At 37.2% G+C, this 18,510-nt stretch overlaps 1 protein-coding gene across 1 annotated transcript in view; it reads right to left on the bottom strand.

Moving 5' to 3' along the window:
* The window catches only part of pitpnab (phosphatidylinositol transfer protein, alpha b), a 39,353-nt gene extending 20,843 nt beyond the window's left edge, over positions 1-18,510 (bottom strand). Inside the window, exons 1-2 of the mRNA XM_052117569.1 lie at positions 18,370-18,510; positions 10,449-10,479 (exon numbers count right to left, since the gene is read on the bottom strand). Coding sequence (XP_051973529.1) covers positions 10,449-10,479; positions 18,370-18,386 — 48 coding nt within the window. The 5' untranslated portion in view covers positions 18,387-18,510. The remainder of the gene's footprint in view (positions 1-10,448; positions 10,480-18,369) is intronic.

The following is an 18,510-nucleotide window of genomic DNA, read 5'->3' as shown; positions in this document are numbered from 1 at the left end:
GCTAAAAGACATATCCGACAGCCTAATCGACATATTCAGACACTGGGTGACAGACAGAAACGATGTCTCATCCACCAAACAACCTACAGAGTCAGACAGGCTTATAGTATGTGTGTGTGATTATTCTGACTGAGAGAATGACTAAGAAATCATCTAAAGCTTTGGAAAAGGAAGAGGAAGCAGAGTGGACATGAGGGAGTGTCACAAGAGGACATAAACTGCCCAGTTGCCCCCTTAAGCAAGTAAGCTTTCTTAATCCATCATTCCCCGCTGAATGAATGGACTCCAGGAATAGCACTTTGGCATCTTGCTTTAAACAACATCAGCCAAATAAAATGTGTCTTTAAGGTTCCTGGAAGCAGATGAGGGATCAGGGCTTTAATTCATGTAAGCTTATCTGCCAAAAGCTGCTCTAGGCTCTCAGCACTCAATTGATTGTGCCAGCCATTTGTCATTATTTGTTCATATATACAACATCATGAAGACTAATGATAAGGGGAAATTCTAGGGTTTTTATTTTTATTTTTTAAAGGGATCCCTAAGGGGCCAAAGTGTGCAGAAATGATCCACATTAATTTTATATCACAATGTTCTTTGTTCTATGAAATGTGGATTCTAGATTTTTAAAGCAATTTAAGACAGACTGGTAATGTCTATAGGCTAATTTATATTTACTGGACGAACAGGCTTCATCTAGTTCACCTAAAAATGACAAACGAAATGCACTGATGTTCTTATCTTGCTAGGGTTTTCATTTGGTGGTAATTCTCCTACTCACGGACATCCCAAAAATTCTTAAGAACTTGGCTAGTTGAAAAGTAATTTTGGGTGTGGTTTGGACGAGAAGTTCTTTATTTTCCTAAATCTAAATAATTTTAAAACCACATTGCACATAGTTTAAACATTCGCCTAGGAAATTGTGAAACATTTATATTTTTAATATTTAAATTGTTTATATAATATTTTATGTTTTTAATATGTAATTACTTAATTAAATTTAATCAGTGCACTTTTAGAAGTTTACAATGAATAAACTGTAACAAAATCATCTGCTAGATTTAATTCTGTCATATGGAGTTGATACTGATACGCAGAGCGATGACATCTCAGATCATTACCTCATCTCTTGTTTGTTGCAATCAGCTAATGTCACTCAATCTACACCATGCTATCATTCAGGTAGTACTATTATTTAAATCATTGAAGATAGCTTCACTAATAATCTTCAAGAATTGTCTCACATACTCAGTAAAAAATACTAATCCAAAGAATCTAGAAGAACTTGATGAAATAACAGAAAATATAAATACAGTCTTCTCTAACAATCTTGATAGTGTCGCCCCCCTTCGATTAAAGAAAATTCAAGTAAAAAGCCTTGCACCATGGTACAATAATCACACTCATGCTCTCAAGAGAGCAGCTCAGAAAATGAGTGGAAGAATACAAAAGGTATTTCGCCGTGCATGGAAGGAAAGCTGCCAGTTCAGCATATTTTAGCACACTCATAGAAAATAACCACAAAAATCCAAGGTGTTTATTCAGTACTTTGGCTAAATTGGTTAGGAATAAAGCATCAACTGAACCAGATATTCTGTCGAAGAACAATAGTAATACTTCATGAATATCTTTACTGAAAAAATTGAAATAATCAGAAATAAAATTGGAACTATGCAATCAACAACACCTCAGATTACAGTGTCTCATAATTTTGCTCACATGCAACTTCAAACCTTCGCTGTCACTTGTCAAAAAATCAAAAGGCACAACATGTATGTTAGATCCAATACCAACTAAGCTCATAAAAGAGGAAATCCCAGTAATCGCAGAACCTCTTCTTAATATTATTAACTCCTTGCTGTTCTTATGACATGACCTAAGAAACTTTAAAATGGCAGTTATCAAACTGCTTATTATAAAGCCACAGCTTAATCCTAGAGAATTGGCTAATTACAGACCAATTTTAAATCTCCTGTTTATGTCGAGAATACTAGTAAAGGTATTGTCCTCCCAACTATATTCATTTTTACAGAGAAATTGAATAATTGAACAATTTCAGTCAGGATTTAGGCCCATCACACTACAGAGACTGCACTTATCAGAGTTACAAATTACTTGCTCTTATCAGCTGATCGTGGCAGCATTTCTCTTCTAGTGCTTTTAGATCTTAGTGCTGCATTCGACGCGATAGATCACAACATTCTCTTGAATAGGCTGGAGAATTATATTGCCATTAGTGGACTTGTATTAGCATTGTATGTCCTATTTATCAGACCGCTACTACCGTAATTTCTGGACTATTGAGCGCACCTGAATATAAGCCGCACCCACTGAATTTTTAAAAAATTATTATTTTGAACATAAATAAGCCGCACCTGTTTATAAGCCGCAGGTGCCTACCGGTACATTGAAACAAATTAACTTTACACAGGCTTTAACGAAAACAGCTTGTAACAAAAATAAATAGGCTTTAACGAAACACGGCTTGTAACAAAAATAAATAAGCTTTAACGAAACACGGTGTGGCAGCAGGGGCGTAGTCAAGCACCCTTCCGGGAGAGAAAAGCGGTAAGGGCGCTTACATCAAGTGCTGAAAACTGTCACACTGGTGCCAGTGTGACAGTTTTCCCAAGAAGGACATGTGAAACAGGGCACTTGACGTTCCAGGTAAGGCTTTTAATGGCCACAGCAATGTTTACAAACAATTTTATAAAGTTTCTCAATTCTTGGTCTTCTATGCGCCAACACTAGACTGACGTGTGTCTGTCACTCACTCTGTCACTCACTCTGTCTGTCACTCACTCACTCACTCACTCACTCACTCACTCACTCACTCACACTCTCTCTGCTGCCTTTTTATGCCGCTCTCCCCACGCTTACTGAAATTAGACACAGGTGTTAGACATTAGCTCAGGTGTAAGCGCCCTCACCTCTTTTCTCCCCGGACGGGCGCTTGACCACGCCCCCGCTGCCACACACGGCTTGTAACAAAAAATAAAAAATTAGCAGTAAACAGTAGCCTAGCAAGAAAGTCATTGGTCACTATCTTCCTCCTCTTGTGCACATGAAACCACTGAAGTCATCTCCTTCGGTGTCGGAGTTGAATAGCCTCAGCTTTAGTTGTCTTTTTGCACTGAGTCAATTCATCACGCTGCTGTTTCCAACGTCTCCCGTGCAGCAGAGCTCTCTATTTCCTTTTCCAACAGCCAGATCAATTGCCTTCAACTTGAAAGCTGCATCATATGCATTTCTCCGTGTCTTGAGGGTGACAAAATGAATACCGTAATCAGAATGATGGGAAGTTTGAGCGTGCTCGATTTAATCTAAACTGTAAACAAAAAAGTTGTTTGACCTTAACCCGTTTGGCAATTTCATTGGTCTAATGAAAGCTTCATGCCGCCAAAAAACTGAGCACGTCACAGAATGTTTTTTTATTTTTTTTCAATAAAATTTGAAAGCGGGAAAAATCCATATATTAGCCGCATCGTTGTTTAAGCCGCGAGGTTCAAAGCGTGGGAAAAAAGTTGCGGCTTATAGTCCGGAAATTACGGTACTTTGCATGTGTAAACGAGGAATTGTCAAATCAAACAAATGATAAGTATGGAGTGCCACATGGATCAGTTTTAGAACCTCTTCTTTTCTTCTTATACTGTACATGCTTCCCCTGGGAGATGTTATCAGGAATCATGGAATAAGTTTCCATTGTTATGCCAATGATACCGAACTTTTATATTTCTTCTAAATCCAACAAAAATTCTCCAAATTAGCAGAGTGTATCAATAAAATCAAAGATTGGAGTGCCAGAAATTTCCTTCAACTCAATTCTGAAAAAACAGAGGTATATTAAAACTGAGAAATATTAGTAAATTACAACACATGCTCTCTGTTGCTGATGCCGAAAAATGTATTCAAATGATCATAAACTCAAGACTAGATTTTTGTAATGCATTACTGGGAGGATGTCCAGCAAGTTCAATAAATAATTGCAGCTGCATGAGTGCTGACTAGAACCAAGAAATATGATCATATTAGCCCAATTGTATTGTCGTTACATTGGCTACCTGTTAAATTTCTTATTAATTAAAAAATTCTGTTAACTATACAAAGCTTTGAATGGTCTAGCTCCACGGTACTTAAGTGACCTTCTGACACGCTATATTCCATCCCGTTCATTATGATCACAAAATTATGGCTTATTCATAATTCCAAGAATATCAAAATCCACAAAAGGAGATAGATCCTTTTCATACTTGGCTCCTAAACTGTGGAATAGTATCCCTAAAACTGTTCGAGATGCAGACACGCTCACTCAGTTTAAGTCTAGACTAAAGACTCCTTTATTTTAGGCATACACCTATAATTTCTCCTTCAACTCACAATAGGCTGCTTTAGTTAGGTCTGCCGGAACCAGACAAATCCATCATGAACTATAACTCTGCATAAAATGTAATGGCATCTATGCTAATATTATTCTAATTGGATTCACATCCTGAGGTTACCAGAGCCTGCCAGATCCAGTTCTTCAAAGGCATTAGTCATTAATCTTAAAGTTCAAAAAAAACTTTTATTTTTATTTTTAAAACATTGGACCTTAACGTTTACTTGATTTAAAAAATATATATTTTGTTTTTTTGTTAATGCATGATTTCCTGTAAAGCTGCTTTGAAATGATGTGTGTTGTGAAAAGTGCTATAGGTACCCTTGACTATGGGTATTTTGAATTTGCTGACTATCATTTTTTAGCACATGCAGGTACACTGAAGGGGCCACTTTAGCTGTGGACAGTGCCCCTCTGGTCCCACCCCTAGCTCCATGTATTCTAGCAGTTTTCAGACTCGAGGGCATGCCTTCCCAGGAGGACACCAGAGTATGGCAAGGGAGGCATGGAAAATTATGATAAATTCACCATGTAAAATCAAAAGATAAATAAATCAATACAATACAAATGTATTGTAAGATTAAATGAAAATGATAAGGCAATCAAACAAAGTTACTCCCCATTTGGCTGATAAATTTATTAGGAACTGCAGCATAATCCTGCATGGTTTGAATTAAAATGATAGAATTGATAATCTGAAGTAAAATACTTTAGTAAATCAAATGATCCTAAAAGGTCAACTGAAAACATCTGTTACAACTCAAGTCTCATGACTTTTACCTCAGTGTAAAACTTACCTACACAAGATTATTTAGGATGCATAAAGGATTTTCCAGATCTTCACTCAAAAAGGATTTTTGTTGCTAGTTCAATTAACTTAATTTGAATGACCTAAAGCAACACAAATCTAAAACATTTTCTCACATCTTAATTCCATTACATTCAATCCATTTAAATTTCCAAAATGGATGTTTACTTAATCCATTTGAGTTGGGACTACCTGAATACTTTTTGTGGTGTTAAAGAGCAACATGCAGGTTGAATTTATAACTGAATTAATACTTTATATTGTCTGCAGAGGTCTTTTAAAAACACATATGTAGAAATTACTAATTAAATCTCATTTGATGTAGAGATTTTGATGAAAATGTGCTAGGCTCTGGAATACGCCTTTCCCGCTATCAACGCGTCATATGACGTAGGGCGAGGCAAACAAAAGAGCTCGCGGTCAGCTCTCATTGTGGGTGTTGATGTAGTTAGAGCAGTACAGAAAGTTTTAGAGAAGCCATAATGGTAAATTATTGTGTTTGTGCTGGTTGCACGAATTCTAGCCTGTCAGGACATCGTGTCCATCATTTTCCTTCTAGAAAAAACAAGGCTTTTCGGTCTTGAGTGCGTTTTTTGCAGGTGAAGAGAGCAGACTTCACTGCCGCGTCTGTTACCACACACTCGGTCGTTTGTGGCGCACATTTCACTCTGGAGAATTATCGACCTGGAGATTTGTTGGAGTTTCGGATGGGATTTCGGAGTAAGGACCACGTGAGGCTGATTACTGATGCTGTTCCCTCGGTGCTCTCGATGGAATCAAGTCCACCGTCAAAGTTTACACCGGATTTTGGCGCGGGCTGGACTGGAGGACAAAGTGCTAACGTTAGCAGACATTCTGTGCAACGAAAACGAGGACTTAGCAGAGTAAGTCTTACTTTTAATTATTTTAACTCTTAATTTGCTCATAATTATAGGCCTGTGGGCCATCATAGGCATGTTCGTCCACACCGGAGAACTCGGTTTCTTCATTCAGCATCCATTGTAACCTGAGCTTGAACTTGACCAGACTCCTCAGCCCATCGTCACTTCCGGTTAGTGCTTTATAGACGCGGAAGTTATTTTATCACAATTTATCTCAAAATATCGTTAATGGCTAAATATATATTACTCCAGTTCAGAAAATCTAGTTGTTTTATCATCAACATACACTATGCTATATAGGGGTGTCCAACCTGCATGTTGCTCTTTAAAGTAGCATTGATGAAACTGGACAGGAGATTTCCATTTCCCAGCACGTTAAATTACGTTTAATTACGTTAAATTAAGAGTTATTGTATAAATTTATTTTTGTGCACGATGAATATAAAGGGGGATAATTGCTAGTGTTTAATGTTTTGTTATGTTGAGATTTAGAAGAGTTTGGAGGTAACCATTATGGTGAAGAGTAGAGCTTGAGCTAATGATGAGGACAGATAGATGTTACACATGTAATTATGTCTTGCTCTGTTTAGCAATTGCTGTGGTAACCAAAGCATATTTACTAAACTATACTCCGAAGTGCTTCCAACCAGCATATATTTAGCATGCTAACAGTCACTTTCACTAGTTAGTGCAAAAAGAAATAAAAGAGATTTATTTGAGTTATATTGACACATCTAATTTTGTTGGGTTTACCCAGTTCAGCTTGGTTCTTTTTACACAAAGTATTTGCGTTGAGATTACATAGTAATTTTAAGTAAAGAAAAACAAAAACTCATCTTAAACATGTGGAACTACTATTCGAGATTGAATCAAGTACAGCCAAACAGATTTTTTTTCACGAAGTGTCCATTATTACAATCAGGCTGATGTGCCTTTTTGTATTTGTGACAGGAGCTATTTCACAGAGACGTGATGTGACGCTGCAAATTTATCATAAATATCGCCAACAAAAACAACTCAAGGACAAGATAAATAGAACAAATATGTATTTTCAATAAAGAATGCGAAAATTCTTATTTTTTATACATAATTTATATTATTCATATAAATATTTATGGCCGTAAACTACACACCAGTGTTTGGCACATTGCTGTAGGCTACTGCTGTATTTTTTTATAAATATATTTTTAGCCTATCTTTTTTATTATTAATGTACTATTTACTTAGCTGTTGTACAGGACTATTCACAATATATATTATTATATGTATAAACATTTTGAAAAAGTAAATACATTTTTTTTTTATTCTTAATGCAGGCACAGTCACGTAAATTTTGTCAGAGGGTGAGCTGATATGGAGCCAAAACAATCTCATTAATAATTCATGCACAAAAAATGATTCACACCTGCGTAGACAATTTCACATGCATGAAACCTAATTTGTGTACACACAAAAAAAAATCACGTGCGTGAAAAAAATAGATATTCACAAAAAGCTATTCACATGCGCAAAATAAAAGTACAAAAAAAGTACATTTTACAAACGCAAAACATACTTCATAGATATACAGCTAGTCGCAAAAAGTTTCGAATGTTTCAAATATACGAGTGTATCCATGAACCTGAATGTGCAAATCGTCACCTCTATTCTAATGATTTATTTCCTCAATGAAGATAATTAATCTCAGACAAAATACATGGATCAATGATACAGTAAAATGATGATGAAAGAGTGAAACTAGATACTCTGTGTTAACCAGCCTCAGCTCATTTAACTCAATTTAAATCTAATCAACTCAACATCCATTTAATTGTGCTGCTTAAATAAATGCAACACAAAATCTCAGTTTTAGCCTTTTAAACTCCCACTGCATGCTAGAAGGAGAACTTCATCTGACAGGAGGGAAACGTGATTTACTTTCCTAGACATATTTTATGTGACACAACAGATTAAATTACTTTCCAAATGGATCTTGGCTGACTATCCTTTTTCCCAGGATATGCTGAGGTAGGTAAAACTTAGTGCAGACAAAAAAAGTGGCCCCACAAGCTGGGAATAGCCTTTTAATTTGCATTAACTGGTCCAGAGAGAGGGTCTCTCCCCCAAGGCCTGATCCCACCATGTCATATAGCACTAGAGATACAACCAGGAGATTACTGGGACATGATAGAACAGTTAGAAGACTCAGTCTTAGAGCGGTTGAGTTTTTTTTTACATGAGCCTATTAATAAAGTCTACATGTTTTGTGGTAAATTATTAATGTCTCTACAACTCCACCCACACAAACACATAATATACACTCACTAAGCACTTTATTAGGATCACTAAGGTCTTAATAAAGTGCCCAATATGGTCTTCTGCTGTTGTAGCCCATCCGCCTCACTGTTTGACATGTTGTGCATTCTGAGATGATATTCTGCTCACAATTGTACAGAGTGGTTATCTGAGTAACTGTAGCCTTTCTGTCAGCTTGAACCAGTCTGGCCATTCTCTTTTGACATCTCTCATCAACATGGCACTTCTGTCCACAGAACTGCCACTCACTGGATGTTTTTTGTTTCTGGCACCATTCAGAGTAAACTCTAGAGACTGTTGGGCGTGAAAATCCCAGGAGATGAGCAGTTACAGAAATACTCAAACCAGCCCGTCTGGCACCAACAATCATACCACGGTCCAAATCACTGAGATCACATCTTTTCGCCTCTTCTGATGGTTGAAGTGAACATTAACTGAATGTCCTGACCTGTATCTGCATGATTTTATGCATTGCACTGCTGCCAAACAATTGGCTGATTAGATAATCACATGAATGAGAACAATGTGTACAGGTGTTCCTAATAGTGTGCACAGTCAGTATAAGTACATGAACTAGGATCAAAATATATTTGTACTCTATATTGCTGTATGACACAATATTTTTGTAATACTCTATGTAGCTGTATTTGTTGTTCAGAGTAGTAAGGCATACTGAAAAGAAGTGTTGCAGGTTCAAACACACTAAGAGGTGGTACAGGTATTACCATTGTTCCTTTGCTGTGAACTACACATCTCACCTCAGTTTGCTCAATGAGGATGGTCCCTGTGGGTATAATTTCATTCACTTTGGATAAAAGCATTGGCTGTATGACAACTTGCTATACTTGCATACTACACATAAATATGTACATGAACATGGTATTTAAAATATATTTAATTACATTAACATATGAAAACAATCAATGTATTACACGTGTAATACCAGTGTGAAATGCATTGAACACCATATTAATACACTGTAAAAAAATGTGGTTGCCAGAAATATATATAAGTAGGTATAGCTGCAGGCCGGAGACCTCCAAATGGGGGCAGAATCTAAAAAAGAGGGTGGGGTTACTCCAGAAAGGGTTGAGGCTACTGAAAAAAGTGGTTGTGCCAACTCCAAAAGGGGGCGTCACTTCCACACACGGTTAGGGTTAGGGAAACGGTTAGGTTAGGGGCTCCCTACTATATCTATGCTGGCGGTTTGGAGCGCTGCCTGCAGCTATATCCTGAAAACTATTTTCATTTTTATTTATTCACAATTTTTTTACTGTAGCATTTTTTTTATTATTCTGTTAAAATAACTGATTAAAAAAACTGATAATACTGGTCTTGTTTTGTAGTAGAAAACTAGAAAATGGAAATGTATGATTTTACAGCTCACAGTACACAAAAATGTGCATGTAGACTAGACTCTGAGAAAGACTAAGAGAGAAAAGGAGAGAGACACAAGGAGGCGGTATCAGGTAACTCATTGTGTAATCAGAACTAGATGCTGAACTGAATGACACACTAAAGGATCATGGGAAATGAGGAGACACATCACAAAGCAAGCAGGCTATGTTCCTTCTGAACGGGGCAGAGAAAAGAATGAGCGAGATAGAGGAAGGAAATATGTGAGAATTGCTGACTTAGCGACAAGCATGGATATTAATATTGGCACACCCCCAGAGAAGTGATGCATTAGTGATTTTGCATGGTCTGTACAGTTATCAGACAGCATGAGACTAGAAATATTCCTCCTCTTGCTGAGATAACTGACACTTAACTGACTGGCTGACAGAGTAATGTCCATTTTTTTATAATAGATCTGTGGCAGTGTAGACAGAGCACACCACAAAACCACATCGTGACTGCTGTCAAAATGAGCTAAGACTGACTCATACAAACTCAACAAATGCAAATCAGCTATTGACACAGCGCACACATACACATACAAAAACTGTTTAGGATCAGTATCATTACCAGCATTCACAGTGTGCTGTACCCAAACACACACACACACACACACACACACACACACACATTCAGAGTTAAAAACAAAACAAAACAAAACAAAACACTCAATTTGCAAATTTGCACTTACCTCCTCCACAGAAATCGGTAGGATCACTCGACTGAAAGAGAGCAAGAAAAACACATTTTTCAAAAGCCACTCAATTAACAAGCATAACATACTGTATTATTATAGACCAATCATTTGGCAACATCACTGCCTACGTCACGACAGAAGCGGTGGCATGAAGAACGGCACCAACGGTAAACCACACTTGTAGTTAGTTAGCATACCCAACAGTCCTCAAAAAGTTAGCTGATGCATTTAAATGATCTGGTTCAGCTAATTGTAATGCCGTGCTGCACTGTAATGGCTGACAAAATCGCAATGGCAAAAACCAACGTCTTCACTTTGATCGGATTTCATCAACAGAGCTGACTGGACTGAGAAGACTCACTTCTTTTTATTACAGGTATTTTTATTTTATAGTCATATAATAATAGTATAAAGAAGAATATTCCTTTATTTATGATGGCTTTGTGTCTTACTTTCATTCAATCAATAATTATCACTAGTTACTAGCAATAGTGAACCCAAACCTAGCTTGACCCTGAAGGCTACTTTTATTCTATATGATCTTAGCTAGCGCTAGCTGTCTAATCTGTCAAATCTAACACAACAGATTTCCAAAATTACAATTAATGTCTTTAGGAGTTAAACTTTTTTAATGAAGAAAAATGACTGAGTTTACTTTAACTACTATGTACTAACATTAAAATACATACAATACAATGTATTTACTGGGTAATGATCATGCTGTTCTGCAAAATTCTCACAAGATTCACATTTGCTGCTACTGTGGTTGAGGGATGGGTAGGTTTAGGAGTAGGGTTAGGGTTAGGTTTTAGGGTTTGAGGTAAGGTTAACAGTGTAACTACAAATGTAATTTAAGTACATAGTAGTTTAAGCCAACTGATATAAAGTGGGACCGTGATATTACGTGGTTCCTTACACTTATTGCGGCAGTTCCGAGATGAAATGTCCACTGGGTGGCACTAAAAGCGAGGTAAATGCTCTCCCAAACAGATGAGGTTTTTAAGGTAAATGCTCTATCTTAGTTTAATGCAAACTTATGTACCCTCCATTTAAATGCAATTTTTTTATGTCATGCCACAATAATATTCAGCATCTCTTATGCCAAATTCCAATAACTCTTAACATAATTTGATAACATGTGCAGACTTATATAATGCAATTCCAAATATCTCCATTAAGATGTCCTTGGCTTTGGCTCTTGAACAAATTGTATTATATTTAGAGGTCTAAACTAAGTTTGATCAAATGTAATGAATCTATTTAGCAAACCTATAAAAGCTACTACCTGTCAAGAGCATCTCCAGTAAGTGTGTACTTTTCTCGATGGTAGCTGCAGCAAACCAAGCTCTGTGCCACCTACATACTGTATATTTTCAATATTCTTAGGAGTAAGACAACAGAACTACTGTGTTTCATGACAGATAAGCACTGTACTTGTCTGCCTTATGATGACATGGATGCACACACCTCATGTTTGTCCTCACGTGATTTATCTGGGCTTCTGTGACTGGCAGAAGTAAGTGGTTAGGTGAATGGTGAACTTTGCTAAAAGTTCAGATTTTAAGTTGAGAGCAAACAAAACATCTCCGTGGCTTTGAGTGCTTTAATAATCCTTGATAAGCAACAGTAATTGAGGTTAATGCAGTCCTTCAAGCACACTGTGGGCAATGCACTATTTATCAAATGCACCATATAGGGGAGACTGTTATTGGTTCATAGAATCTATTAATTACATGTATTGGTCAAAACAATGGTTTGATTTTTATTTATTTTGTATTTATTTTTTGTGTTACCTTTTACATTTTTGCTATTTCATAGTTTGTTTTCGTAATTTTTTCCCTATTTAATTTGAGCTGAAAAGCGTATAACAGGCTATTTAATTGCATAATGGCAGGTTCCATTATGAAAAAAGTTCTGTGTTCATTTAACTGTCTCTTTTTCCTGAGCAATATTGTTGGAAATGTTCTATAGCATTTTTGTAGCCAAGACTTTAAGGTACGTATGTGCCTATACAGATTCTGACATTCAAAAATAAACCTACCCTGAGTAAAAAGTGAGACAACTAGCCCCGGTCTCCTCTACTCTGAGTAAAGACTCGCCATATATCAAATACTGTGGTTGCTCAGGAGTTTTATTATTTGCTGTTAGCAGCCACTAAGAGCAGGAGCCACCTTGCCCTCTTGAACGCTGCCCATGTCCTGAACAGGGACTAATGGTCACCATTGTGGATTTGGTGTCTTATGTACTCTGCCTCCATGACACCCAGGATACTTTCTGCATTATAAATGTCTTTGGACGCATGGGCGCATTTTGCTGTGTAGGACAGGGTTTACTTATTGCTTCAGTAAAAAGACAATAAAGTTTACAAATAGATTCTAAAATTCAATACAGAGAATGGGTCAACAGAGTGAAATTTAATGCATTTATTCCAAGATGAACACGTGTAATAATGTCACATGTTACTTTTGGTGTTTAATTAAATCATTTATAATGTGATAACACATATTAGACTGTAATGGTCAATGATTATTACTAATAATTACTTAATGCATATACATAAGGCTGGCTTATTCACTGTAAAGCGTATTTCTAACTAATCCTTAAAATTAATTTTGCTTGTGTTTTGGGCCCTGTAGACTTTGTGCCTGGATTCTGGAGGTGAACTTAGTCACAGTAAAGTGTCACCAGAGCAGCAAAGAAGACAGAACAAAATGTAAAATGTTTAGCTCAAGTAGAAATAAACCATCACAGTGTAACCAGACTTGTACATTAATAGCTATTTATACCTATTTTAACCCTTAAAATTAGTTTTGTAGATGTAACCTAATGTATTCTTGTTGTATTCGCATTTATAATGGCTTAATTACAAAAAGTGTATACGGTCATTAGAGACCCTAGCAATGCAATTCACTTCTTTATGATTATTACATTTCTATACAAGTTTACTATCAGAGGATATCTATTTATTTGTATATTATGAGAAAGGAGTAATATATTCCTAAAAATATATACTGTATCACAATGATATTCTGTGCAACAATGGTGAATTTTCAGTATCCCATTTGTGTGTACACATACATATTATACATGCTGTTGTTTCAGTGATTGGCGTGATTTACATTTGACATTGTTATTTGTTGAAGAAACAACATGGAAGTAAACTATAGCAAGTGTAACACATGAACAGTATGATATTACTTTTGTCATTTGGGTGTACTACTGAAATAATGTAAGTTGTTCATCTATTTAGACTCAATAAGTGACTGAGAAAATACTTATGTGTAGGTTATGTGTAGGTTATGTGTTCTTTATCCTCCTGAGACCCCCACATGACTGCTGTGTGCATTTTTCATTTCCCCTTTTGATCTGTAACTAGTAACACCTAACGAACAAGCAAAACAAAAATAATAATCTAGAGCAAATAGTTTTACTAAAAATGTATGTCCACATATGTGGACAGCGGGACTCATTTGTGAAATTTTAAGAAATTCCAAGCTATAAAAGTCTAGATTAAAAATAGATTATGTTTCCAGAAGTGTTGGTTATTCATATTTTTGAGACATTATAAACATTACAACTGATTTTCTATAAAGCTGAATAAATTATTCTGATTAAACGTTATGGCCAGCATCATCCAATCACTGCCAACCATGCTAAAATAAAAATTTGCATTGTAAAATTCTGAATTTCTGTTTTGATTATCATTGTCCCAAGTCTGCCAAACATGTTGAGTGGTCCAAACTTCATCTGCAGCCTGAAATGAACTATTGGTCAGATTTTAGGAGTGAATGCACTTAGCTGAGTTAAAAGCTATAGGATGCACCCTTACTCCCTATTTAGTGAATGACTTAACCTCCAGTGTGCTGCCTGTCTGCTCTGTTCTCCGAAGAGTTTGAAATGCACATTATTTTCTTCCTAACTTCATATAAAGCCTCTGAAAGCAAAATTTCTCAGCTTTTGCATGAATACATTTATTCCCAATGTGAAAATGCACAGTAAATAAATAGGAATGCATTTACTAATGTTAATGAATAGAACCATATTGTACTGTGAAAACAAAATAAAATAGAACAAAATGTATATTAAAATGAAGCAAAATGACCCACATATTTCTTACTGTGAAAAGTTGAAAATATGCATATTGCATATAGTGAGTCCTCGCATAAGGCCACAGGGTTGCAAGAGGGAAAGTAATGAATCCTGTTCAAGATTTGTCCTAATTTGTTGCATTATCTCTTTGATATATGAAAAATAAAACATCAAAATATATTGTATTCTGTTATTTTCAAATTGTCTTGAAAATATTTTGAAAATGTAACACTATCTGGGTATTTTTTTGATCAATTTGTGATAGATATTCGTGCCAGGTCTCTAAAGACCCAAATATGTAAGAGTGTTTGGTGAGTGACAGGGACAGGCCGAAGGGGAGGACCTTGTACTGATACGCCTGGCCATCGAACGCAAACCGTAGGAAGGTTCGGTGTCGAGGCAAGATAAAGACGTGGAAGTACTCATCCTTCAGGTCTACCGCTGCAAACCAATCCTGATGCCAGACGCATGTTAGAATGTGTTTTTTCTTGAGCATCTTGAACAGGAGTTCAAGGCCCGGTTGAAAACTCGCAAGTCCAGGATCGGTCGTAAGCCGCCGCCTTTCTAGGGTACGATGAAGTAAGGGCTGTAGAAACACTTCTTCATCTCGGTTGGAGGGACAGGCTCTAAAGTGTCTTTGAGTAAAAGGGTCGCAATCTCCGCACGTAGGGTGTTGGTGTCTTTGCCGTGCACCAAGGTAAAGCGGACGCTGGTGAAAAGGGGTGGGGGCCTGGCGAACTGGATTGTATTGCCGAGTGGGATGGTCCTGGCCAGCCAGCGCGATTGGTTGGTAAGTGAAAGCCACGCGTCCAAGCTCTGTAAGAGGAGCACTAGTTTACCACCCCTGGAGTCACGAGTTCGAATCTAGGGTATGCTGAGTGACTACAGCCAGGTCTCCTAAGCAACCAAATTGGCCTGGTTGCTAGGGAGGGTAGAGGCACATGGGGAAACCTCCTCGTGGTAGCTATAATGTGGTTTCCAAATTGGGGAGAAAATGTGAGAACCCCTCCACCCCAAAAAAATTACATTAAATAAGGCCAGACCCTAACTCTATATAAAGCTATTGAGGAAAAGACGAGAACACATAATGTGTGCCATTACTGTAGCATCACCAACTTAAATGTAATCAATTCGAAAATGTATCGATTCATATTAAAACTTTAAAATGGGAAGTTTTCATTATAACAAAACAGTTTTAATTGTAGATTTTAAATATGTTTAGGCTACTGTTTTTTTCCAATGCTATAGTTTGTTTTATTGAAACCATAGTCACATTGACCACTTCAATGATAAGCCAAAAATGGTCTAGCCCGTGGTAATTCTTACAAATGAGAAATGTAAAATTAAGGGCTTTAAAGCCTAGACCTCTATGAATTATGGACCAAGCTATCAGTTTTTCACCTGTATAAAATCTATTCTATTCTAATGCTCTTGCAATGGGGAAAAATCTAGTTTGGTGTGCCTTCAGATATTCCAAGAGATTAATTTAAATCTATATTTAAAACATAAAAATTCTATATTTTCATTAGAAACACAGTCCCAACTCACTAAATTAACATGATCAAACATTCAAAAAATTATAGACTATTTCAAGTATGTAAACAAAAACAAATAAATTAGAACCATCCAAACGTATTTCCAGATCCTTTCAAGTCTCTTTTTCAAGGTAAGTCAGTCCACTTGGCAGTCGTTTTTGGAACGCTCTTGGGCAGTTTGGGCAGCTATGTTTCTATGTAAACAAGAATCATAACAGTGCAGCTCCTATCTACGTGAATGGGGAAAGACCGAAATCTCCAAACCGCTTTGTCAAGATTATGATAAAAGAGCATTTTTCAAATAAGCATTAAAATTTGATTGATCCGAGGCATATGTGGGGCCAGCTTCACTCGAGTGGCCCAGCTGCGATGCGTGCTCCAAACCCCCGTGTCGCATCTAAATATCACCAGAGGTGCAGGTCCGGCGACGCATCTTACTTGCACCGGACCCTCACCGCTCCATTCCTGGATCCATGACCAGCAGGTAGAGAGCAGTCTTCCGAGGAGAGGTGTGCTCGGTGTTTAAAGGCAGCGGTGATGAGGCTGTATTTTTTTGTTGACCGTTGGCTGCCGTTGGGCATTTCAGTTTTTTCAATCCATTTTAGTAGAAGTGGCCTGTCTCTGCTAAATGATCTCTGTTTTGACAAGCAGGAAATGTTCACAGAACAGTGACATCACCAACAAACAGTCCTTGGTCTATGTTTTATATATATATATATATATATTGTTAGCCTATTTCAGTTAATCCTTTTCATTATTTTAATGAACTTTTCAAACTCAACTTTGTTTTTGTGGCTCTTATTGAATGTGCAATATTCATTATGTTCACTAATTATCACTTTTGATGAAAAAATAAATTTTGCACAGGTAGTGATATATAAAATAGGAGATCCAGAGTGCAAAGTTCTCAGGGGGCCCAAAAATACTAACAGCGCCCTACCATCAAGTACCATGGACAGCAACCTATTGGAACTGAAGGAAACAGTGGGTGTACAGGCATCCACTTTAGAGCCCAGAGGAAATACAGCAATTGTTTGCTGAGATTCTCCTATATAACAAAAAATAGGCTATGTTGCATTTATTACAACAGTTTCTGAAATATAAGATGAATAAAACTGAGAGATGTTGTTCTCGATAATATACATAAGGTAGTTCATTTTACAGAACGGACACCTCGTTATCTACAGTGTACTCTCTATCCATCAAAATCTCCATGACGTCGTTGATAATGATGACAGAGAGATGCATGTGACGACGAATGGGTTGCGAGTAGCGTCGCGAGGAAGAGATTCGGCTCATCGCTGAGCGCGTGTCTGAGTCATTCGGAAGACTCGCGAGTGCGCATTCCTGCGCGAGAGAACACCTCGACAGCTTTCGCGTGCAATGAAAGAAAAAGAGGGGTTTCTGAAGGGCAAATATTACATAAGAAACATCAAGTGCACTATTCTAATCTTGACTCTGATGTAAACGCATTTTGCCCTATTTCGTTTTAAAAGTGTGTACTTGTGTACCAGATTACTGTTGAGATGATCAGACAGCCTCATATGGTTTTTAGGAATGACCTTTCTGAGGGTGGCTTCTGTGTCTGTGTTCAGAGTAAGGTTATTAATATTGCAACGGTGAAGGACGGGAGGTGAGGTTTGGAGTATATTATTAAGTTATAGTCGGTTGGTTCAATGAAACAGCCGCTCAAATTACACGCGCAAGGTGAACGGATCCAGCAGTTGTGAAAAGCGAGGCCGCCGGTTTGGCGAACATTTAACGCATTGGCACATAGTGATGAGTGAACGAGATATTAGTAAAAGTATTAGTATATATGGGCGCCATTTAATATTGGAACGCGGTGTACTAAATTTCGTCCGTTTCACCTTCAACAGCGTAACACCGCGGGAGGCAATTTAACTCTCTCGAGAGGGTTTTGGTGTCCAAAATCGCAATCGTAAACACCGGGGCGATTCACTGATGCAAATCTGAGGAAAACGTTATAATTATTGAAACAGCCAAATTTACATTTTAAATGGAAATAAAGTGTATTTTAGGCCTAGCTAAAGAATGATTGCATCCTTTAAAATAATAAATATGCGCCAAATCCATATGTATTAATTTGGCTACATCCAAAAATAATTACGATCAAGGGCTTTCAAATATAAACGGTCATAAAGTCAAGTTTACAATGTCGACATGGCCTCTGGTGGTGAGATGCGGTTGTGGTACCTGCGCTGCATAGACAGACAGAGGATGCTCCCATCACAATCAGATAATAAAAATAAAAAAATAACAGCTGCACTTACAATTCTTTGATAAGCATTTTTTCCCCCCGGTGCTCTTTACTGTCCCAAGATTACGTCGCTTAGCACCTGGATGAATCCAAATAGGTGTCGAATCCTCTGTTAGTCCCGGTGTCTCGATCTATCCCACTTCACCCGCTTCTG

Source organism: Xyrauchen texanus, chromosome 44, assembly GCF_025860055.1.
Source record: "Xyrauchen texanus isolate HMW12.3.18 chromosome 44, RBS_HiC_50CHRs, whole genome shotgun sequence".
Lineage (NCBI taxonomy): Eukaryota > Metazoa > Chordata > Actinopteri > Cypriniformes > Catostomidae > Xyrauchen > Xyrauchen texanus.
This window is presented reverse-complemented; position numbering and strand designations above follow the sequence as displayed.